We start from the raw sequence: 25,319 nt of genomic DNA on the forward strand, positions 1-25,319 counted from the left end.
TTTGCACATATATATATATATACGTATATATATATATTTTCTTTCTTTCAAAATATTCGCCACCTCCCGCGTCAGCGAGGCAGCGTCAAGAACACAGAACTGGGCCCCCGAGGGAACATCCCCACCCGGCCCCCCTCTCTGCTCCTTCCTTTGGAAAATAAGAAAAAAAAAAAAAAATATATATATATATATATATATATATATATATATATATATATATATATATATATATATATATATATATATTCCTTTATTTTACTTTGTGGCTGTCTCCCGCGTTAACGAGGTAGCTCCCAGGAAACAGACGAAAGAATGGCCCAATCCACCCACATACACATGTATATGCATACACGTCCACTCATGCAAATATGCATACCTATACATCTCAACGTATACATATATAGACACATACACTGACATATACATATATACACATGTACATAATTCATACTCTCTGCCCTTATTTATTCCCGTCGCCACCCCGCCACACATGAAATGACAACCCCTCCCCTGCTTGTGCGCGAGGTAGCGCTAGGAAAAGACAACAAAGTCCACATTCGTTCACACTCAGTCTCTAGCTGCCGTGTATAATGCATCGAAACCACAGCTCCCTTTCCAAATCCAGGCCCCACATAACTTTCCATGGTTTACCCCAGACGCTTCACATGCCCTGGTTTAATCCATTGACAGCACGTCGACCCCGGTATACCACATCGTTCCAGTTCACTCTATTCCTTGAACGCCTCTCACTCTCCTGCATGTTGAAGCCCCGATCACTCAGAATCTTTTTCACTCCATCTTTACACTTCCAATTTGGTCTCCCACTTCTCGTCGTTCCCTCCAGCTTTGAAACTTATATTCTGTTTTTGATAGGTTGACCGCTAGTCCGTAATGATATTTATGACGGTGAAATCTCAAATCATTGGTTCAGATGATTTTATTCTGCACGTAACTTTTGTATACTTGCATCACTGCATATTTCATGGCGAAAATCTGCCTTAATAGGCGCAAATAATTCATAAAGTTTTTCAATCCAACAGCACCACAAAATTTCGTGTCTCCCTTGTCTTTCTCCACTACATGCTGATCTTATCGTAAAAACGAAAGTGGATGGTGCCTTGTGGTGAAGGGGATGGGGTGATTGTTGCGTTGAGTTGGTGTTTGCCCCGGTAACAAGATATTTGTTCTTCTATTTTTCTTGTCGTTTCTTGATAATCTCTCTTCATAATAATTTGATTGAGAATGAAATGTGCTTTAAGGTTACCTGGGTAGAAATTAAAGTTCTTAACATTAGCAATTAAGACTGATTCAATGACCGTACGTGTGGCATAGTCAGAAGAGGTGTACAATGTCTCTGGTAGCAGTAGATGGTGTCAGCATGGTGCAGTACATGTCTCTGGTAGCAGTAGATGGTGTCAGCATGGTGCAGTACATGTCTCTGGTAGCAGTAGATGGTGTCAGCATGGTGTGGTACATGTCTCTGGTAGCAGTAGATGGTGTCAGCATGGTGCAGTACATGTCTCTGGTAGCAGTAGATGGTGTCAGCATGGTGCAGTACATGTCTCTGGTAGCAGTAGATGGTGTCAGCATGGTGCAGTACATGTCTCTGGTAGCAGTAGATGGTGTCAGCATGGTGCAGTACATGTCTCTGGTAGCAGTAGATGGTGTCAGCATGGTGCAGTACATGTCTCTGGTAGCAGTAGATGGTGTCAGCATGGTGCAGTACATGTCTCTGGTAGCAGTAGATGGTGTCAGCATGGTGCAGTACATGTCTCTGGTAGCAGTAGATGGTGTCAGCATGGTGCAGTACATGTCTCTGGTAGCAGTAGATGGTGTCAGCATGGTGCAGTACATGTCTCTGGTAGCAGTAGATGGTGTCAGCATGGTGTGGTACATGTCTCTGGTAGCAGTAGATGGTGTCAGCATGGTGCAGTACATGTCTCTGGTAGCAGTAGATGGTGTCAGCATGGTGCAGTACATGTCTCTGGTAGCAGTAGATGGTGTCAGCATGGTGCAGTACATGTCTCTGGTAGCAGTAGATGGTGTCAGCATGGTGCAGTACATGTCTCTGGTAGCAGTAGATGGTGTCAGCATGGTGCAGTACATGTCTCTGGTAGCAGTAGATGGTGTCAGCATGGTGCAGTACATGTCTCTGGTAGCAGTAGATGGTGTCAGCATGGTGCAGTACATGTCTCTGGTAGCAGTAGATGGTGTCAGCATGGTGCAGTACATGTCTCTGGTAGCAGTAGATGGTGTCAGCATGGTGCAGTACATGTCTCTGGTAGCAGTAGATGGTGTCAGCATGGTGCAGTACATGTCTCTGGTAGCAGTAGATGGTGTCAGCATGGTGCAGTACATGTCTCTGGTAGCAGTAGATGGTGTCAGCATGGTGTGGTACATGTCTCTGGTAGCAGTAGATGGTGTCAGCATGGTGCAGTACATGTCTCTGGTAGCAGTAGATGGTGTCAGCATGGTGCAGTACATGTCTCTGGTAGCAGTAGATGGTGTCAGCATGGTGCAGTACATGTCTCTGGTAGCAGTAGATGGTGTCAGCATGGTGCAGTACATGTCTCTGGTAGCAGTAGATGGTGTCAGCATGGTGCAGTACATGTCTCTGGTAGCAGTAGATGGTGTCAGCATGGTGCAGTACATGTCTCTGGTAGCAGTAGATGGTGTCAGCATGGTGCAGTACATGTCTCTGGTAGCAGTAGATGGTGTCAGCATGGTGCAGTACATGTCTCTGGTAGCAGTAGATGGTGTCAGCATGGTGCAGTACATGTCTCTGGTAGCAGTAGATGGTGTCAGCATGGTGCAGTACATGTCTCTGGTAGCAGTAGATGGTGTCAGCATGGTGCAGTACATGTCTCTGGTAGCAGTAGATGGTGTCAGCATGGTGCAGTACATGTCTCTGGTAGCAGTAGATGGTGTCAGCATGGTGCAGTACATGTCTCTGGTAGCAGTAGATGGTGTCAGCATGGTGTGGTACATGTCTCTGGTAGCAGTAGATGGTGTCAGCATGGTGTGGTACATGTCTCTGGTAGCAGTAGATGGTGTCAGCATGGTGCAGTACATGTCTCTGGTAGCAGTAGATGGTGTCAGCATGGTGCAGTACATGTCTCTGGTAGCAGTAGATGGTGTCAGCATGGTGCAGTACATGTCTCTGGTAGCAGTAGATGGTGTCAGCATGGTGTGGTACATGTCTCTGGTAGCAGTAGATGGTGTCAGCATGGTGTGGTACATGTCTCTGGTAGCAGTAGATGGTGTCAGCATGGTGCAGTACATGTCTCTGGTAGCAGTAGATGGTGTCAGCATGGTGTGGTACATGTCTCTGGTAGCAGTAGATGGTGTCAGCATGGTGCAGTACATGTCTCTGGTAGCAGTAGATGGTGTCAGCATGGTGCAGTACATGTCTCTGGTAGCAGTAGATGGTGTCAGCATGGTGTGGTACATGTCTCTGGTAGCAGTAGATGGTGTCAGCATGGTGCAGTACATGTCTCTGGTAGCAGTAGATGGTGTCAGCATGGTGCAGTACATGTCTCTGGTAGCAGTAGATGGTGTCAGCATGGTGCAGTACATGTCTCTGGTAGCAGTAGATGGTGTCAGCATGGTGCAGTACATGTCTCTGGTAGCAGTAGATGGTGTCAGCATGGTGTGGTACATGTCTCTGGTAGCAGTAGATGGTGTCAGCATGGTGTGGTACATGTCTCTGGTAGCAGTAGATGGTGTCAGCATGGTGCAGTACATGTCTCTGGTAGCAGTAGATGGTGTCAGCATGGTGCAGTACATGTCTCTGGTAGCAGTAGATGGTGTCAGCATGGTGCAGTACATGTCTCTGGTAGCAGTAGATGGTGTCAGCATGGTGTGGTACATGTCTCTGGTAGCAGTAGATGGTGTCAGCATGGTGCAGTACATGTCTCTGGTAGCAGTAGATGGTGTCAGCATGGTGTGGTACATGTCTCTGGTAGCAGTAGATGGTGTCAGCATGGTGTGGTACATGTCTCTGGTAGCAGTAGATGGTGTCAGCATGGTGTGGTACATGTCTCTGGTAGCAGTAGATGGTGTCAGCATGGTGCAGTACATGTCTCTGGTAGCAGTAGATGGTGTCAGCATGGTGTGGTACATGTCTCTGGTAGCAGTAGATGGTGTCAGCATGGTGCAGTACATGTCTCTGGTAGCAGTAGATGGTGTCAGCATGGTGCAGTACATGTCTCTGGTAGCAGTAGATGGTGTCAGCATGGTGCAGTACATGTCTCTGGTAGCAGTAGATGGTGTCAGCATGGTGCAGTACATGTCTCTGGTAGCAGTAGATGGTGTCAGCATGGTGCAGTACATGTCTCTGGTAGCAGTAGATGGTGTCAGCATGGTGCAGTACATGTCTCTGGTAGCAGTAGATGGTGTCAGCATGGTGCAGTACATGTCTCTGGTAGCAGTAGATGGTGTCAGCATGGTGCAGTACATGTCTCTGGTAGCAGTAGATGGTGTCAGCATGGTGCAGTACATGTCTCTGGTAGCAGTAGATGGTGTCAGCATGGTGCAGTACATGTCTCTGGTAGCAGTAGATGGTGTCAGCATGGTGCAGTACATGTCTCTGGTAGCAGTAGATGGTGTCAGCATGGTGCAGTACATGTCTCTGGTAGCAGTAGATGGTGTCAGCATGGTGCAGTACATGTCTCTGGTAGCAGTAGATGGTGTCAGCATGGTGCAGTACATGTCTCTGGTAGCAGTAGATGGTGTCAGCATGGTGCAGTACATGTCTCTGGTAGCAGTAGATGGTGTCAGCATGGTGCAGTACATGTCTCTGGTAGCAGTAGATGGTGTCAGCATGGTGCAGTACATGTCTCTGGTAGCAGTAGATGGTGTCAGCATGGTGCAGTACATGTCTCTGGTAGCAGTAGATGGTGTCAGCATGGTGCAGTACATGTCTCTGGTAGCAGTAGATGGTGTCAGCATGGTGCAGTACATGTCTCTGGTAGCAGTAGATGGTGTCAGCATGGTGCAGTACATGTCTCTGGTAGCAGTAGATGGTGTCAGCATGGTGCAGTACATGTCTCTGGTAGCAGTAGATGGTGTCAGCATGGTGTGGTACATGTCTCTGGTAGCAGTAGATGGTGTCAGCATGGTGTGGTACATGTCTCTGGTAGCAGTAGATGGTGTCAGCATGGTGTGGTACATGTCTCTGGTAGCAGTAGATGGTGTCAGCATGGTGTGGTACATGTCTCTGGTAGCAGTAGATGGTGTCAGCATGGTGCAGTACATGTCTCTGGTAGCAGTAGATGGTGTCAGCATGGTGCAGTACATGTCTCTGGTAGCAGTAGATGGTGTCAGCATGGTGCAGTACATGTCTCTGGTAGCAGTAGATGGTGTCAGCATGGTGCAGTACATGTCTCTGGTAGCAGTAGATGGTGTCAGCATGGTGCAGTACATGTCTCTGGTAGCAGTAGATGGTGTCAGCATGGTGCAGTACATGTCTCTGGTAGCAGTAGATGGTGTCAGCATGGTGCAGTACATGTCTCTGGTAGCAGTAGATGGTGTCAGCATGGTGCAGTACATGTCTCTGGTAGCAGTAGATGGTGTCAGCATGGTGCAGTACATGTCTCTGGTAGCAGTAGATGGTGTCAGCATGGTGCAGTACATGTCTCTGGTAGCAGTAGATGGTGTCAGCATGGTGCAGTACATGTCTCTGGTAGCAGTAGATGGTGTCAGCATGGTGCAGTACATGTCTCTGGTAGCAGTAGATGGTGTCAGCATGGTGCAGTACATATCTCTGGTAGCAATAGATGGTGTTAGTATGGTACAGAACGTAACTCTGGTAGCAGTAGATGGTGTCAACATGGTGCAGTACATGTCTCTGGTAGCAGTAGATGGTGTCAGTATGGTATAGTACATGTCTCTGATAGCAGTAGATGGTGTCAGCATGGTGCAGTACATGTCTCTGGTAGCAGTAGATGGTGTCGGTATGGAGCAGTACATGTCTTTGGTAGCAGTAGATGGTGTCAGTATGATGCAGTACATATCTCTGGTGGCACTATAATGCGTCAGCATGGTACAGAACGTATCTATGGTAGCAGTAGATGGTGTCAGCATGGTGCAGTGCATGTCTCTGATAGCAGTAGATGGTGTCAGTATGGTGCAGCACATGTCTCTGGTAGCAGTAGATGGTGTCAGCATGGTGTGGTACATGTCTCTGGTAGCAGTAGATGGTGTCAGCATGGTGTAGTACATGTCTCTGGTAGCAGTAGATGGTGTCAGCATGGTGCAGTACATGTCTCTGGTAGCAGTAGATGGTGTCAGCATAGTGCTGTACATGTCTGTTGCAGCAGCAGTGGGTGTCAGCAGTCACTGAGCCAGTATGTATGCCCAGTAGCAGATGTTGAAGAGGATGAAGACGGCAGCCACCATCACCTTGGTCGCCACTACCACTCGCTGCTGAAGCCACTCGGACCCTCTCCATCTATTACCACCCACTATTGTAGACTTTTCTTTATTTTCTGGCTCCACCCAGGTATTGGACTGAGCCACAGATGACCCATTAAGGGGCTGGATCACACCCTCCCTCCAGAACAGAATGTTATCCACTATCACGTGGAATATGATGGTGAGGAAAGTAGCGCTGATGCAGAAGATGAGCCACACGTCCACCATCTTGTAGTACGATGTCTTGGCAGGGAGCCAGAGACCTGAGACAATATGAAAGCTAAACTTTAGTGATTGTGAAATGGCTTCATGTACATCTGTAAAATACGACTAGCAAAAGAATAACCATGATAACAATTACTGTGGTTGTACCTTGTTGTATGTATACATGTATACTGTACGTATATGTATGTACATATTATATAACTACATTTGTACAAAGCAATGCGAGTAGCAATTCACCACTGGGTCTTTTCGAGGCTGTTTGTTTTGGTAGAACAGATCAGAGACAGAGAGAAATACCAACAAAGTAATTTGTAGACTTGAAGTTAAATGTCTGGTAAATATCATAGCGTATCTATGATATTACCCCCAGCTACTCTTAACTAGTAAACAATTCCATATGTCAAAATCTGTTGAAAAAGTACTTTGTCTCTCTCGAGGTAAAACGTTTTCTTACAAGTTTGTATCTATTACAACGAGAGTGAAATCGGACAAATTTAACCCTAGATGGTTCCTTAGATCAAGACTGACAGAGTCTTTTCATTTTTAATACCTGTATCAAATTAAATCTTTAAGTTCTCTTGTTTAAACTAGATAAGTTTAGGTATCCTAAATGGTTCTTTAGAACTCGTTTTTTCGTCAGGAATCATCTTGGCAGCTCACCACTGTATTCTCACAATTTCATGCCTTTTTTTCAATGTGGTCAAAAATGAACACAATATTCAGAACGTAAACGCACAGGTGAATTGCAAGGAGTGAGTTTTCCAGACAAATTCGACCGGACTGCCTGTGGAACAAGGCATTGCTTACTTAAAGCTTATACCACCTAGAAATTTTCATTTATGTTATGAAGGTCAACAGATATTCATATTGTACCTTTCAACCTTTCATAATCTTTTCGTTTTTACCATCGGCATGCAAAACTTTCTATTTGTCAATATTGTGCTGTGAGCCTGGCCCATCAGTTTATCAGCCTGCAAGTGCTAAGATTCAGTCTGTGTTACCTTCATTGCTCAACTTAGTAAGTGTCGTCTACGAAATTTGGATTCCTTATAGCATATCTCACATCTTAAAAGTCTCTCATATGGCAAATCATTTGCTATATTTTATTATTCATTAATCAAGGACGGTCATTTGATTTTCTAGCTAATGTAAACACAATAGTGTCCGCATCTTTTGACAAATTTTGATAGTAATATATGATGCAGGACTCAATCTAATGTACTCAGAAAATCTAAGTAAATGATATCAGCGATTTTGCATTTATCAAACACAATCAGAGTTGGCCCGTTTGGGTCCTCATATGCTCGCTTTTGACGGAAAACGGTGGCATGGCATGGTTCAAAGGCATAACCATTTCCCCTGCAATGTTTCCTCTTATACCAGTCATATCACCGGAAGAACCTTCCTGTTCAACAATAACATATTCTCCAGAAAATATCTCACCCCACCAGCAAGCTATTTCTAGCCTGTCCAAAAACCGATAAAACTTTGGTAACTGTATATTGAGGTTAGTCATCGTGCGTCTGGCAACTCCCTGTTATCCTCAATATATACAATATAATACACTTTAATATGATATGATGTGATGTGAGATAATATAAAGCATGATATGATGTGAGATAATATGAAGTTTAACATGATATGATGTGATACGATATGATATGATATGATATGATATATGATATATGATATAATATGACATAATATGATATGGTATGATATAGTATAGTGGGTGACTTACTGATGAGCAGCCAAGGGATTGAATATTTAGTTTCTTACTTCTTTTCCAGATATACAATTTTCAAGACCTGTGGTCTTATTTACCCTTATTGCATATAATGACGTCATATTTTGATTGTATCGCAAAATGTTCCCCATTATCACTGGAACTGGATCTGCAAGACGAGACGTCTTCACTGGCAGATACGGATAAGAACAGAATTTATATAATTCAAGATCTTTGCCATGACTCCTTTATCTTGAATTAAGTCGCCAAGTATTGAAGCAGTTGACTGGTTAATAAACCCCTTGCCTCAGAGGTAACAGCAGAGAAGTTGACTGGCTAATGAGTCCCTTGCCTCAGACGTAACAGTAGAGCAGTCGACTGATTAATAAGTCCATTGCCTCTGACGCAACAATGCATTTCCTTGGAGTTTCTTTTGCTGTGATATTTCCATATCATATAGGAGCAGGTCATGGATGAAGTTTGATTTAAATTGACTGAATCTTGGGAAGCTACAGCATACAGACGGCATCTATTGGTAGGATTTGACATGATTGCACATCAGCCAAACTCTGGCATCATAGTTACATCTTTGGGTAAACTATGTGGTGATTTGCCAGATGTCACCAGTCAGAAGTTGTTACATTAGTGAAGGAAGACTTAGGTTATAACATGAATTATCATGATTAGTGAAGATATCACCCAGCTAGGTTATACCTTTAATTACCATCATTAGCGAACTAGGCTATAACACAACCATGATCAGTAAAGATGTTATCACATCAGAGAAAGTAAGACTTTTTTGATGAATTTTTCTTAGATATCTTTAGATGGATGAGAGGCGATACCTGAATGTAATTCTTCCTGGATATTGTTTCCCGGACACACAGATTTGAAATAACTTCTGCAGATGAAAGTTTCACCTGCGTAAATACCTAGCTTACACACCGTCACCCATGTATGTGACCTCCAACAGTGTATACAGCTGCCTCACCTGTGAGAAAAGCGTGGCAATAACCAGCTGGACAGTGAGGGCGGCCATCATCCTCACGTCAAAGACGTCGGGCCTGATGAAGAGAGTGACGTAGCTGACAACGAGGAGGACAAGTGTGGGGATGTAGATGTTGAGGATGGCGTAGCCGTAACGTCTGGTGAGCGGCACTCGGACCCACACCTCGCTGAACATACCCGACCCCGACCTGCCGTGCTCCAACACCAGTTCGCCCACCTGCACACCACAGACACTCGGTTAGACGTAGGGTCAGGTTCAGGTGGGTGGAGAGAGTGTAGATTGTTCTTCCTAATCTATAACAAAAGTGACGGGCTGCTGGAGCTAAAGTTCTGGCGAAGGTTCTCTTGGAAGTTCTTGGGAATGTGTTAACTAAAATGAAAATGCAAATAAGGGAAAAAATAAAAGGGTAATATTCTGGGATCGCTAGTCAGGATAATCTTAATCGCCAGAAACAGAAGAAGAAAGGCCACATCCTCTCACATACATTCTCTATCTGTCATGTGTAATGCAGTGAAACCTATCCACATCCAGGCCCCACAGACCTTTCCATGGTTTACCTAAGACGCTTCACATACCCTGGTTCAATTCAGTGACATCGTCTCAATTCACCCTATTCCTTGCAAGCCTTTCACCCTCCTGCATGTTCAGGCCCCGATCGCTCAAAATCTTTTTCACTCCATCCTTCCACCTCCAATTTGTTCTGTTTCTCTTCGTTCCCTCCACCTCTGACACATATATTCTCTTTGTCAACTTTTCGTCACTCATTCTCTCCATATGTCCAAACCATTTCAACACACCCTCTTCTGCTATCTCAACAACACTCATTTCATTACCACCCATCTCTCTTACCCTTTCATTACTTACTTGATCAAAACACCTCACACCACATATGGACCTCAAACATCTCATTTCCAGAACATCCACCTTCCTCCGCATAACCCTATCTATAGCCCATGCCTCGCAACCATATAGCATTGTTGGAACCACTATTCCTTCAAACATAACCATTTTTGCTTTCCGAGATAACGTTCTCTCCTTCCACACATTCTTCATCGCTCCCAAAACTTTCGCCTCCCTCCCCTACCCTGTGACTCACTTCCGCTTCCATGGTTCCATCGCTGCTGAGTCTACTCCCAGATATCTAAAACACTTCACTCCCTCCAATTTTTCTCCGTTCAAACTTACCTCTCAATTGACTTGTCCCTCAACCCTACTGTACCTAAATAACCTTGCGCTTATTCACATTTACTCTCGTCTTTCTTTATCCACACACTTTAGCCAACTCAGTCACCAACCTCTGCAGTTTCTCACCCGAATCAACCACCAGTGATGTATCATTAGCGAACAACTTACTCACTTCCCAAGCCCTCTCATCCACAACAGACTGCATACTTGTCCCTCCCTTCAAAACGCTTCCATTTATCTCACTGACCACCCCATCCATAAACAAATTAAACAACCATGGAGACATCACTCACCCCTGCCGCAAAGCGACATTCACTGGGAACCAATCACTTTCTTCTATTCCTACTCGTACACATGCTTTACTTACTGGAAAAAAAAAGTTTTCACTGCTTCTAGCAACTTACCTCCCACGCCATATAATTTTAAAACCTTCCACATAGCATCTCTATCAACACTTACTATCATATGCCTTTTCCAGATCCAAAAATGCTAAATACAAATCCATTTGTTAGTCTAATTATTTCTCACATACATTTTTCAGTGCAAACATCTGATCCACACATCCTCTAACACTTCTAAAACGTCACTGCTCTTCCCCAATCTGATGCTCTATACATCCCTTTATCCTCTCAATCAATATCCTCCCATACAATTTTCCAGGAATATTCAACAAACTTATGCCTCTGGAATTATAACAATCAATTTTATCCCCTTTGCATTTGTACTATGGTACTATGCAAGTATTACGCAAATCCCCAGTCACTTCACCATGAATCATACATAAAGTGAATATCCTTTACCAACCAATCAACGACACAGTAACACAATTTTTAAGAAATTCGACAAAATACCCCATAGCCCTTTCACTTTGCACACCACCCCAGCCAAAACACCTAATATCTGCCACTCTATCATGAAACACATTAAACAAACCTAGAAAATACTTACTCCATCTCCTTCTCACTTCATCTCAACTTGTTATTACCTCCCCATCTGCCCCTTTACCTATGTTCTCATTTGTTCTCTTGTCTTAGCACGTTGTTTAGCTCCGTCCAAAACATCTTTCTATTCTCTCTAAAATCTAATGATACTATCGCAACCCAACTATCATTTGCTCCTTTATATATAGCGCAAGGAAACGGACGAAAGAATTGCCCAACCCATCCATACACACATGTATATACATACACGTCCACACACGCACATATACATACCTATACATTTCAACGAATACATGTATATACATACATAGACATATACATATATACACATGTATATAATTCATACTTGCTGCATTTATTCATTCTCGTCGCCACCCCGCCACACATGAAATGACAACACCCCGCATATGCGCGGGATAGCGCTAGGAAAAGACAACAAAGGCCACATTCGATGACACACCTTCTCTAGCAGTCATGTATAATGAACCGAAACCACAGTTCCCTTTTCACATCCAGGCCTCACAAAACGTTCTATGGTTTACCCCAGACGCTTCACATGCTCTGGTTCAATCCATTGACAACACGTCGACCCCGGTATGCCACATCGTTCCAATTCACTCTATTCCTTGCACGCCTTTCACCCTCCTGCATGTTCAGGCCCGGATCACTCAAAATCTTTTTCACTCCATCTTTCCACCTCCAATTTGGTCTCCCACTTCTCCTCGTTCCCTCCACCTCTGACATATATATCCTCTTTGTCAATCTTTCCTCACTCGTTCTCTCCATGTGACTAAACCATTTCAAAGCACCCTCTTCTGCTCTCTCAACCACACTCTTTTTATTACCACACATCTCTCTTACCCTTTCATTACTTACTCGATCAAACCACCTTACACGACATATTGTCCTCAAACATCTCATCTTCAGCACATCCACCCTCCTCCGCACAACTCTATCTATAGGTCAAGCCTAGCAACCATATAACATATCCATTTTTGCTTTCCGAGATAATGTTTTCACCTTCCACACAATTTTCAACTCTCCCAGAACTTTCACTCCTTCCCCACCCTGTGACTCACATCCGCTACCATGGTTCCATCCGCTGCCAAATCCACTCCCAGATATCTAAAGCATTTCACTTCCACCAGTTTTTCTCCATTTAAACTTACCTCCCAATTGACTTGTCCCTCAACCCTACGATAACTAATGACCTTGCTCTTATTCACATTTACTCTCAGCTTTCATCCCCCACACACTTTACCAAACTCAGTCACCAGCTTCTGCAGTTTCTCACATGAATCAGCCACCAGCGCTGTATCATCAGCGAACAACAACTGACTCACTTCCCAAGCTCTCTCATCCACAACAGACTGCATATTTGCCCCTCTTTCCAAAACTCTTGCATTCACCTCCCTAACAACTCCATCCATAAACAAATTAAACAACCATGGAGACATCACGCATCCCTGCCGTAAGCCAACATTCACTGGGAACCAATCACTTTCCTCTCTTCCTACACGTACACATGCCTTACATCCTCGATAAAAACTTTTCACAGATTCTAACAACTTACCTCCCACACCATATATTTTAAATACCTTCCACACAGTATCTCTATCAACTCTATCATATTTCTTCTCCAGATCCATAAATGCTACATACAAATCCATTTGCTTTTCTAAGTATTTCTCACATGCATTCTTCAAAAGAAACTCCTGAACCACACATCCTCTACCACTTCTGAAACCCCATTGCTCTTCCCCAGTCTGATGCTCTGTACATGCCTTCACCCTGTCAGTCAACACCCTCCCATATAATTTCCCAGGAATACTCAAAAAACCTATACCTCAATAATTTGAGTACTCACTGTTATCCCATATGCCTTTCTACAATGGCACTATACATGCATTCCACCAATCCACAGGCACCTCACCATGAGTCATACATACATTGAAATCCTTACCAACTAGTGAACAACACAGTCACCCCCTATTTTAATAAATGCCACTGCAATACCATCCAAACCCGCTTCCTTGCTGGCTTTCATCTTACGCAAAGCTCTCACTACCTCTTCTCTGTTTACATAATCTTTCTCTCTAACCCTTTTACTCCCTACACCACCTCGACCAAAACACCCTATATCTGCCACTCTATCATCTAACACCTTCAATAAATATTCAAAATACTCACTACATCTCCTTCTCACATCACCACATCTTGTTAACACTTCCCTATTAGCCCCCTTCACCGATGTTCCCATTTGTTCCCTTGTCTTACGCACTTTATTTACCTCCTTCCAAAACATCTTTTTTTCCTCCCTAAGATTTATTTATACTCTTTCACCCCTACTCTCATTTGCCCTCTTTTTTCACCTTTTACACCTTTCTCTTGACCTCCTGCCTCTTTCTTTTATACATCTTCCAGTCATTTGCATTATTTCCTGCAAAAATCGTCCAAATGCCTCTCTCCTCTTTCACCAATAATCTTACTTCTTCATCCCACCACTCACTACCCTTTCTAATCTGCCCACCTCCCACGCTTTTCATGCCACACGCATCTTTTGCGCAAGCCACCACTACTTCCCAAATACATTTCATTCCTCCACCATTTCTCTTACGTCCTTTGCACTCACCTTTTTCCATTATGCACTCAGTCTCTTCTGGTACTTCCTCGCACAAGTCTCCTTCCCAAGCTCACTTACTGTCACCCCGCGTTTGCGAGGTAGCGCAAGGAAACAGACGAAAGAAATGGCCCAACCCACCCCCATACGCATGTATATAAATACGCGTCCACACACGCAAATATACATACCCATACATCTCAAAGTACACATCTATATATATATATATATATATATATATATATATATATATATATATATATATATATATATATATATATATATATATATATATATATATAAAAATATAAACACACACAAACACATACATATATACACATGCACACAATTCACACTGTCTGCCTTTATCCATTCCCATCGCCACTTCGCCACACATGGAATAACATCCCCCTCCCCCTCATGTGTGCGAGATAGCGCTAGGAAAAGACAACAAAGGCCCCATTCGTTCACACTCAGTTTCTAGCTGTCATGCAATAATGCCATAAACCACAGCTCCCTTTCCAATTCCAGGCCCCACAGAACTTTCCATGGTTTACCCGAGACACTTCACATGCCCTGATTCAATCCATTGACAGCACGTCGACCCCGGTATAACACATCGATCCAATTCACTCTATTCCTTGCCCGCCTTTCACGTTCCTGCATGTTCAGGCCCCGATCACTCAAAATCTTTTTCACTCCATCTTTCCACCTCCAATTTGGTCTCCAACTTCTCCTCGTTCCCTCCACCTCCGACACATATATCCTCTTGGTCAATCTTTCCTCACTCATTCTCTCCATGTGCCCAAACCATTTCAAAACACTCTCTTCTGCTCTCTGAACCACGATCTTTTTATTTCCATACATCTCTCTTACCCTTACATTACTTACTCGATCAAACCACCTCACACCACATATTGTCCTCAAACGTCTCATTTCCAGCACATCCACCCTCCTGCGAACAACTCTATCCATAGCCCACGCCTCGCAACCATACAACATTGTTGGAAGCACTATACCTTCAAACATACCCATTTTTGCTTTCCGAGATAATGTTCTCGATTTCCAGACATTCTTCAAGGCTCTCAGGATTTTCGCCCCCTCCCCCACCCTATAATTCACTTCCGCTTTCATGGTTCCATCCGCTGCCAGATCCACTCCCAGATATCTAAAACACTCTACTTCCTCCAGTCTTTCTACATTCAAACTTACCTCCCAATTGACTTGACCCTCAACCCTACTGTACCTAATAACCTTCCTCTTATTCAAATTTACTCTTGACCTTCTTCTTTCACACACTTTACCAAACTCAGTCACCAGCTTTTGCAGTTTCTCACATGAATCAGCCACCAGCGCTGTATCATCAGCGAACAACAACTGACTCGCTTCCCAAGCTCTCTCATCCCCAACAGACTTCATACTTGCCCCTCTTTCCAAAACTTTTGCATATATATATATATATATATATATATATATATATATATATATATATATATATATATATATATATATATATATATATATATATATATATATATATATATATATATATATATATTTATATATATATATATATATATATATATATATATATATATATATATATATATATATATATATATATATATATATATATATATATATATATATATATATATATATATATATATATATATATATATATATATACATATACATAAGTATACGTATGTAAGTAGGAGAGATGGCCAGAGAGCGTTACTGGATTACGTGTTAATTGACAAGCACGCGAAAGAGAGACTTTTGGATGTTAATGTGCTGAGAGGTGCAACTGGAGAAATGTCTGATCATTATCTTGTGGAGGCTAAGGTGAAGATTTGTATGGTTTTTCAGAAAAGAAGAGTGAATGTTGGGGTGAGAGTAAGTGAGCTTGGGAAGGAGACTTGTGTGAGGAAGTACCAGGAGAGACTGAGTACAGAATGGAAAAAGGTGAGAACAATGGAAGTAAGGGGAGTGGGGGAGGAATGGGATGTATTTAGGGAATCAGTGATGGATTGCGCAAAAGATGCTTGTGGCATGAGAAGAGTGGGAGGTGAGTTGATTAGAAAGGGTAGTGAGTGGTGGGATGAAGAAGTAAGATTATTAGTGAAAGAGAAGAGAGAGGCATTTGGACGATTTTTGCAAGGAAAAAATGCAATTGAGTGGGAGATGTATAAAAGAAAGAGACAGAAGGTCAAGAGAAAGGTGCAAGAGGTGAAAAAGAGGGCAAATGCGAGTTGGAGTGAGAGAGTATCATTAAATTTTAGGGAGAATAAAAAGATGTTCTGGAAGGAGGTAAATAAAGTTCGTAAGACAAGGGAGCAAATGGGAACTTCAGTGAAGGGCGCAAATGGGGAGGTGATAACAAGTAGTGGTGATGTGAGAAGGAGATGGAGTGAGTATTTTGAAGGTTTGTTGAATGTGTTTGATGATAGAGTGGCATATATAGGGTGTTTTGGTCGAGGTGGCGTGCAAAGTGAGAGGGTTAGGGAAAATGATTTGGTAAACAGAGAAGAGGTAATAAAAGCTTTGCGGAAGATGAAAGCCGGCAAGGCAGCAGGTTTGGATGGTATTGCAGTGGAATTTATTAAAAAAGGGGGTGACTGTATTCTTGACTGGTTGGTAAGGTTATTTAATGTATGTATGACTCATGGTGATGTGCCTGAGGATTGGCGGAATGCGTGCATAGTGCCATTGTACAAAGGCAAAGGGGATAAGAATGAGTGCTCAAATTACAGAGGTATAAGTTTGTTGAGTATTCCTGGTAAATTATATGGGAGGGTATTGATTGAGAGGGTGAAAGCATGTACAGAGCATCAGATTGGGGAAGAGCAGTGTGGTTTCAGAAGTGGTAGAGGATGTGTGGATCAGGTGTTTGCTTTGAAGAATGTATGTGAGAAATACTTAGAAAAGCAAATGGATTTGTATGTAGCATTTATGGATCTGGAGAGGGCATATGATAGAGTTGATAGAGATGCTCTGTGGAAGGTATTAAGAATATATGGTGTGGGAGGCAAGTTGTTAGAAGCAGTGAAAAGTTTTTATCGAGGATGTGAGGCATGTGTACGTGTAGGAAGAGAGGAAAGTGATTGGTTCTCAGTGAATGTAGGTTTGCGGCAGGGGTGTGTGATGTCTCCATGTTGTTTAATTTCTTTATGGATGGGGTTGTTAGGGAGGTGAATGCAAGAGTTTTGGAAAGAGGGGCAAGTATGAAGTCTGTTGTGGATGAGAGAGCTTGGGAAGTGAGTCAGTTGTTGTTCGCTGATGATACAGCGCTGGTGGCTGATTCATGTGAGAAACTGCAGAAGCTGGTGACTGAGTTTGGTAAAGTGTGTGAAAGAAGAAAGTTAAGAGTAAAGGTGAATAAGAGCAAGGTTATTAGGTACAGTAGGGTTGAGGGTCAAGTCAATTGGGAGGTAAGTTTGAATGGAGGAAAACTGGAGGAAGTAAAGTGTTTTAGATATCTGGGAGTGGATCTGGCAGCGGATTGAACCCTGGAAGCGGAAGTGAATCATAGGGTGGGGGAGGGGGCGAAAATCCTGGGAGCTTTGAAGAATGTGTGGAAGTCGAGAACATTATCTCGGAAAGCAAAAATGGGTATGTTTGAAGGAATAGTGGTTCCAACAATGTTGTATGGTTGCGAGGCGTGGGCTATGGATAGAGTTGTGCGCAGGAGGGTGGATGTGCTGGAAATGAGATGTTTGAGGACAATGTGTGGTGTGAGGTGGTTTGATCGAGTAAGTAATGTAAGGGTAAGAGAGATGTGTGGAAATAAAAAGAGCGTGGTTGAGAGAGCAGAAGAGGGTGTTTTGAAATGGTTTGGGCACATGGAGAGAATGAGTGAGGAAAGATTGTCCAAGAGGATATATGTGTCAGAGGTGGAGGGAACGAGGAGAAGTGGGAGACCTAATTGGAGGTGGAAAGTTGGAGTGAAAAAGATTTTAAGTGATCGGGGCCTGAACATATGTACACATGTAAACTCATACTGTCTGGCTTTATTCATTCCCATCGCCACCCTGCCACACATGAAATAATAACCCCTTCCCCATTATGTGCGCGAGGTACCGCTGGGAAAAGGCAACAAAGGCCACATTTGTTCACGCTCAGTCTCTAGCTGTCATGTAATAATGCACCAAAACCACAGCTCCCTTTCCACATCCAGGCCCCACAGAACTTTACATGTTTTACCCCAGACGCTTCATATGCCCTGGTTCAATCCACTGACAGCACGTCGACCCCGGTTTACCCCATCGTTCCAATTCACTCTATTCCTTGCACGCCTTTCACGCTCCTGCATGTTCAGGCCTCGATCACTCAAAATCTTTTTCACACTATCCTTCCATCTCCAATTTCGTCTCCCACTTCTTGTTCTATCCATCTCTGACACATATATCCTCTTTGTCAATCTCTCCTCGCTCATTCTCTCGATGTGACTGAATGACTTCAAAACACCGTCTTCTGGTCTCTCAACCACACTCTTTTTATTACCACACATATCTCTTACCCTATTATTAGTGACTCGATCAAACCACCTCTCACCACATATTGTCCTCAAACTTCTCATTTTTAGCACATCCACCGTCCTCCGCAGAAATCTATCCATAGCCCACTCCTCGCAACCATTTAACATTGTTGGAATCAATATATATATATATATATATATATATATATATATATATATATATATATATATATATATATACATATATATATATATATATATATATATATATATATATATATATATATATATATATATATATATATATATATATATATATATGTATATATATATATATATACATATATATATATATATATATATATATATATATATATATATATATATATATATATATATATATATATATATATATATATATATATATATATATATATATATATATATGTATATATATATATTTTTTTTTTTTTTTGCTTTGTCGCTGTCTCCCGCGTTTGCGAGGTAGCGCAAGGAAACAGACGAAAGAAATGGCCCAACCCACCCCCATACACATGCCTTGATTCAATCCACTGACAGCACGTCAACCCCGGTATACCACATCGCTCCAATTCACTCTATTCTTTGCCCTCCTTTCACCCTCCTGCATGTTCAGGCCCCGATCACACAAAATCTTTTTCACTCCATCTTTCCACCTCCAATTTGGTCTCCCTCTTCTCCTCGTTCCCTCCACCTCCGACACATTTATCCTTTTGGTCAATCTTTCCTCACTCATTCTCTCCATGTGACCAAACCATTTCAAAACACCCTCTTCTGCTCTCTCAACCACGCTCTTTTTATTTCCACACATCTCTCTTACCCTTACGTTACTTACTCGATCAAACCACCTCACACCACACATTGTCCTCAAACATCTCATTTCCAGCACATCCATCCTCCTGCGCACAACTCTATCCATAGTCCACGCCTCGCAACCATACAACATTGTTGGAACCACTATTCCTTCAAACATACCCATTTTTGCTTTCCGAGATAATGTTCTCGACTTCCACACATTCTTCAAGGCTCCCAGAATTTTCGCCCCCTCCCCCACCCTATGATCCACTTCCGCTCCCATGGTTCCATCCGCTGCCAGATCCACTCCCAGATATCTAAAACACTTCACTTCCTCCAGTTTTTCTCCATTCAAACTCACCTCCCAATTGAATTGACCCTCAACCCTACTGTACCTAATAACCTTGACCAGGTGGTAGTGTCCCGCAGTGTATCGAGAGAGACTTCTCCAGAACTTTTTTTAAAGGGGAAGTAAATGTTTATAGTTGTGTTACTGGAGTGATAGTTTTCATACATGGTGCTTTGACAAGAAAATAGTGAAATTGGAAAAAATGTAGCTTAGACATTGAAGCTTATTGATACAGTGGTTAAATTGATGAGAACTACTTTTGACGTTTGTGTAAATAAATCAAACATTTCTTTTCCATAGCCAGAGGTTGAACCATTATGTGACATTCATTTTTTCATTTTATTTCAAGCTAGAAGTTTCAGTTTTCTAAATTGTTTCTTACATTTTTCACATGTATATATATGTATGTGTGTGTGTGTGTATATGTGCGTGTGTGTGTGTATGTGTGTGTATGTGTATATATATATATGTATATTATCCCTGGGGATAGGGGTGAAAGAATACTTCCCACGCATTCCTCGCGTGTCGTAGAAAGCGACTAGAGGGGACGGGAGCGGGGGGCCAGAAATCCTCCCCTCCTTGTATTTTTTTAACTTTCTAAAATGGGAAAGAGAATATATATATATATATATATATATATATATATATATATATATATATATATATATATATATATATATATATATATATATATATATATTTGATTTTCTAAGAATTTCTCATATACATTCTTGAAAGCAAACACCAGATCCACACATCTTCTACCTTCAGCTTACCATGGTACAGATTTATGGATGGTATGTCTATGGTCTCCCAGTGACGATCGCAGGAAATCTTTAAAAAATTTGACAACTTTGATCCCTGTTTAACTTTCAGAATGGAAGATGAAGTCAGTAATTCTTTGCTCTTTTCAGATAATTGAAAATAATAGTAGTTAGGGGTCATAAGCTCAAAATTTATTGGAAACCTACTTCAGTTAATGCATTTCTTCATCATTTCTCAAACCCAGGATTGTCAAAATGGTCACCTTTTGCCGATGTTTTTCAGAGCCTTAAGAACTTGAGATCCTAAATTCTTAAATGAAATAAGTAATTATGTTTATGATATTGCAAGATAACTGTTATCCTGAGAAAGTTTTTGACAAATGCTTACAAATGAGAAGGAGAACGAATTCAACAACAAAAATATTTGGATCTATTCCATCATAAAGAATCTCATCTCTTACACGAAACTTGAAAGAAGTTAGCCTGAATATTTTTTTCTATCATTGAAAAAGAATAGATCATCAACAAATGAAAAATCAGGTGTCTGTTCTGTTCCACTCACAGTCTGTGATAAGATGTATGTTGGCCAAATAGATAAACCTTTAAAGAAGGATCCAACATTATTAGTAATCTTTAAGGACAGCCTCGGAATCAGATGCAATATTTAGACACTTAAAAGATCATTCACATCCTGTGAATTGGAGGAAGTCAAAATTTGTTTTATGGTACTTATCAAAAGGCTATATTGTTGAATCATTTCTTATCAAAGTTAACAGCGCCATAAACATGAATGAAGGATTGTATGAATTAGATAATGCCTTAATGAAATCTCTGTTGAAATGTAGCAAAACTAAGAAAGCTGTAGCAGACATGATGTTCCTTGCTGGGTAGAGGGACGGGTCACTTTACAGTTCTGCTCGAACTTCCCATGTCTCTCAGATCAACTGGTCCTTGATTCCTCAGCTGTGGTGTAGGCAGATTTTTTTTCAGGAGCTCCTGTGACTCCAAGAATGCACTACTTCCAGTGGTAGGGAAATGATGAATCCTTTTGAATGATAAGTTCTTTGACGAAACTGTATTCTTAATGATACAGCCTTGCCAAAGCAACTTTTCACAGTGGTGTAGACTCATGCGGGTGAGATGTTGGTTCTGTAGCCTGGTGTACTCACATTATACTCCAGGAGGAGGTTCCTGGCAGTGTTGTTGACTGAGGATATGATGGTGTCGAACTCCAGGAAGGACTTGGTGGCAGAGGTGATCATGAGGTGCATGAAGCACTCCTGGGCGTCGAAGGGGTAGAGAGCCAGGTCTAGGTCACACATAAATACCGTCCCGTACTTCCTGCGGGTCGTCATGGTGTTCGTCTCTCCAGAGAAGACTTCCACTGAGAGAGAGAGAGAGAGAGACAAGAGAGTTATCTGAGGGAAGTTGACTGGGACCATTGAGAATCATAGTCTTGCTAATCTCATAAACTGAATCATGGATAAAGAATTATTCTAATTATTCTTTGTATAACCTGATGAGAAATCTTCCTTCCCACTACTAACGTTTCTTGTGTCATTGTATAGCTAATTTAATGTGACCAAACCTTCAACTGCAGATTTGTCTCAGCTCTGAGCTGACGTAGACAAACTGACCTTCAGCAGGAGCAGTGATGTTCCTCCCGATCGAGTCGGCCAGCCGGGTGACCAACATGATGGTGTCCACATCCATGAGGGTGTGATGGTTGCCGATGGTGTTGATGAAATCGACCTGCGGCGTCCATAGCCTGTCCACTGTGCTGGCTGGCAGGATGTTCAGCGTGTTCTCCACCTTCAGGTTCTGGTACTGTAATCGGTTATCCAACCACGTCAACTCCAGCCTGTAGGAAACCTCCATGGTCATTTCCATAGTCTGGACAGATAAGGACTCAATATTTATGGTGACAATTATAGGTAAGCTCTTCTGGTCGATCCCGCTGGCTCTAGGTGGCAGATGGTCCTGGTAGTCCCTTGGGAAGGCCACCGTGTGACACTCTAGCTCGTCCGTGTTGTCCCGACAGTCGTACTTTAGGTCGCAGCGGTTGTCTAGGGGGATGCAGGTGGCGTCGTCACAGGTGAACTGGTCTGTGCCACAGGGCGAGAGCAGTAAGAGTCTCCGTCCTCCTGGTTTCTGGCCACAGACTGGCTCCTGTAGGTGCCACCATCGCCTGCCCATCGGGAAGTCTGGGACACTTTCCCCCAGCTGAGCGATCGTGCGGTTGTTGACGACGTTCACCCATGTCCATATCCCTTCCTGTCTCTTGATGTGGTAGGCGCCGTAGCCCACGAAGAGCACCTCACTAGGGCTGTGCTGGAAGGCAGTGAAGAAGACGTTCCGCAGTTCAGTCTCACACGTTCCAAGGAATGAGAATCTCGTTTGGTCATTCATAGGACACACGACACATTTCAAGTTTGTATGGCAGTCAACATCTATCACGCCTGTTGAAACGCCTGAGGCACAGTTCTCGTAGTGGAGTCCGTTGGGTTCCTGAGGCGCCCAGCTGATCTCACCAGTCACCGGGAGGCCATCGATCTTCCACACTCCTTCCTCGTCGATGTCGTTCATGGCTAACCAGATGTTGCTGTAGCAACTATCCTCCCTGGTGAAGGTCACAGACGATACGTTAAATATGGCCAGCGATTCGGCCATGGTGCTGGTCAGGTGGGTGCCCAGCGCTCGGCACAGGTACTGCGCCGTGTCGTACGGAGCGGAAGGGAACCAGAAATATGTCAGGTCAACCTTCTGTCGACAGAGGTCAGCCAGGGGTACGTCACGGCTGGTGACGTTGGTCAGCGTCCAGCCCACCTCCCAGGACACGTAGTTTCCCTGGGGGTCACTCCGGCACTGGGCTATCGCCTGGATCTCCTCCTGGCCCAGCGCTGTGTCCCATACGTTGACCTACAGTGGCCACAAGATGATAACTTACTGTAAACACACGTATATACATAAGACTAAATACAGGCAAAAATATTGCAGGGATAACTCAGAAGCTCTGGCACCTCAATCTGTTCGAAAATAATAATACCTTACCAATACAGCTTACCCAAAACTTATTTATTTCTTTGTTTATAGACCTTCCATGATATAACAGGACTTACAATGGAGAGTCTCAAATGTAATATCTATACAAAGCGTGTGAGGTCCTCAGGTAAACCAAATATAAATGTTTAAAAATTGATATATCTGAAAAGGTGTCAAATGTAATGAACCACTCACAACCCTAACATCGTAAGGTGTCAATGTAACGAACTAGTCACAACCCTAACATCGTAAGGTGTCAATGTAACGAACTAGTCACAACCCAAACATCGTAAGGTGTCAAATGTAACGAACTAGTCACAACCCTAACATTGTAAGGTGTCAAATGTAACGAACTAGTCACAACCCAAACATCATAAGGTGTCAAATGTAACGAACGAGTCACAACCCAAACATCATAAGGTGTCAGATGTAACGAACTAGTCACAACCCTGACATCGTAAGGGTTAAATGTATCAAACCAGTCATAACACATAAATCGTAGTATGTTAAATGTAACGGACCCTAATATCAAAAAGTGTCAAGTTTTCCGATCTTGTCTCAACTCTTACTATCGTAAGGTGTTAACTATAAGGAACCAGTCACAATCATAACACTGTAATGCGTCAAATGTAACAAACCAGTCACAGCCTCAGGGAGAGAGAGAGAGAGAGAGAGAGAGAGAGGTTGAAGATGATGGAGGAAGGAGTGGGGGAAAGTCTCCATCATTTGATACGCTGCCAGTGGTATGGAGTAATGGTACGATGAGCCTCCAGTCCAACACATCATCACATATAATGCCACGACACACGTGACGATCTATAGTGACTATGATGCTGGTCATGAAAACGAGGATGTGCTGATGAAAATATGCTGACGCCATCGCAAACTGTTGTGGTGGTGGAGGTGGTGGTGGTGGTGGTGGTGGTGGTGGTGGTAATGGAGGTGGTGGTGGTGGTGGTGGTGGTGTTATAGCAGTGGGATGAGGTCAGGAAGCAAGGTATCGAACCTCACACCTCGACTTCTTGCACCAGCAGGAGCTACACCACTCACACTAGAATCATCACTAACACCAATCGTTGCATCATACCCTCATAACATAACTCCTCATGTATGATCATGTCCTAAACCCCGCAACAATACTTCTCCTTCTCCCAATCAGCATACAAAACTCCCATCTTTTACACTAAGTATACAAACCCTTTTCATCTAACACTTATATCAGTTTATATGAAGGCATTCCCTCCAGTGCTGCTAAATACACTCTCCCTTTTACATCAAAAGACACTACCAGATATGCGAAGCGCATCCTACTCTTATTAGCATAAAAAGGCTTCCCTTCCTCGAAGCATGCAAAACGAATTTTCGCCCGCGTCCCTCTTCACTCCTTGTAACATATGAACCTCCACCATTCTCAAGCACACGACACTCGCTCCCCGGCATCCCCTCCTCACCCAACACAGATGACAGGGGCAAGTGTGAGACGTTTAGCATCATCGTATTGCCTGCTGAATGCAGACAGCTACCGTGCCAACAGTTTATGTTACTGTTTGTTGCTTGTGTTCCACCCGTAAGAAGTGTATACCTCTGTCTCATACGAAGGATTCACGTCCATCCATTTCGTCAGCAGTTTTCGTAATGGGTCTCATTTTTATACAAATCCAGACTTGTATCATTATTATCATTACCATCATTCCACGGGGTTAGGCCTTAGTATCAAACCATCAACAAAA

The 25,319-nt window shown here is 42.8% G+C and overlaps 1 protein-coding gene across 1 annotated transcript; it reads right to left on the bottom strand.

The window, feature by feature from the left end:
• Nucleotides 1–6,336: 6,336 nt before the first annotated feature.
• Nucleotides 6,337–24,469, bottom strand: LOC139757334 (uncharacterized). The gene is made up of 5 exons (XM_071677757.1): nucleotides 24,350–24,469; nucleotides 22,185–23,466; nucleotides 21,717–21,931; nucleotides 9,330–9,590; nucleotides 6,337–6,657 (listed from the first exon to the last, which is right to left on the bottom strand). The coding sequence occupies exons 1-5, from the start codon at nucleotides 24,467–24,469 to the stop codon at nucleotides 6,337–6,339; spliced, it is 2,199 nt and encodes a 732-aa protein (XP_071533858.1).
• Between the last annotated feature and the right edge of the window lie 850 nt (nucleotides 24,470–25,319).

This window comes from Panulirus ornatus, chromosome 25 (genome assembly GCF_036320965.1).
Source record: "Panulirus ornatus isolate Po-2019 chromosome 25, ASM3632096v1, whole genome shotgun sequence".
In the NCBI taxonomy this organism is placed as follows: domain Eukaryota; kingdom Metazoa; phylum Arthropoda; class Malacostraca; order Decapoda; family Palinuridae; genus Panulirus; species Panulirus ornatus.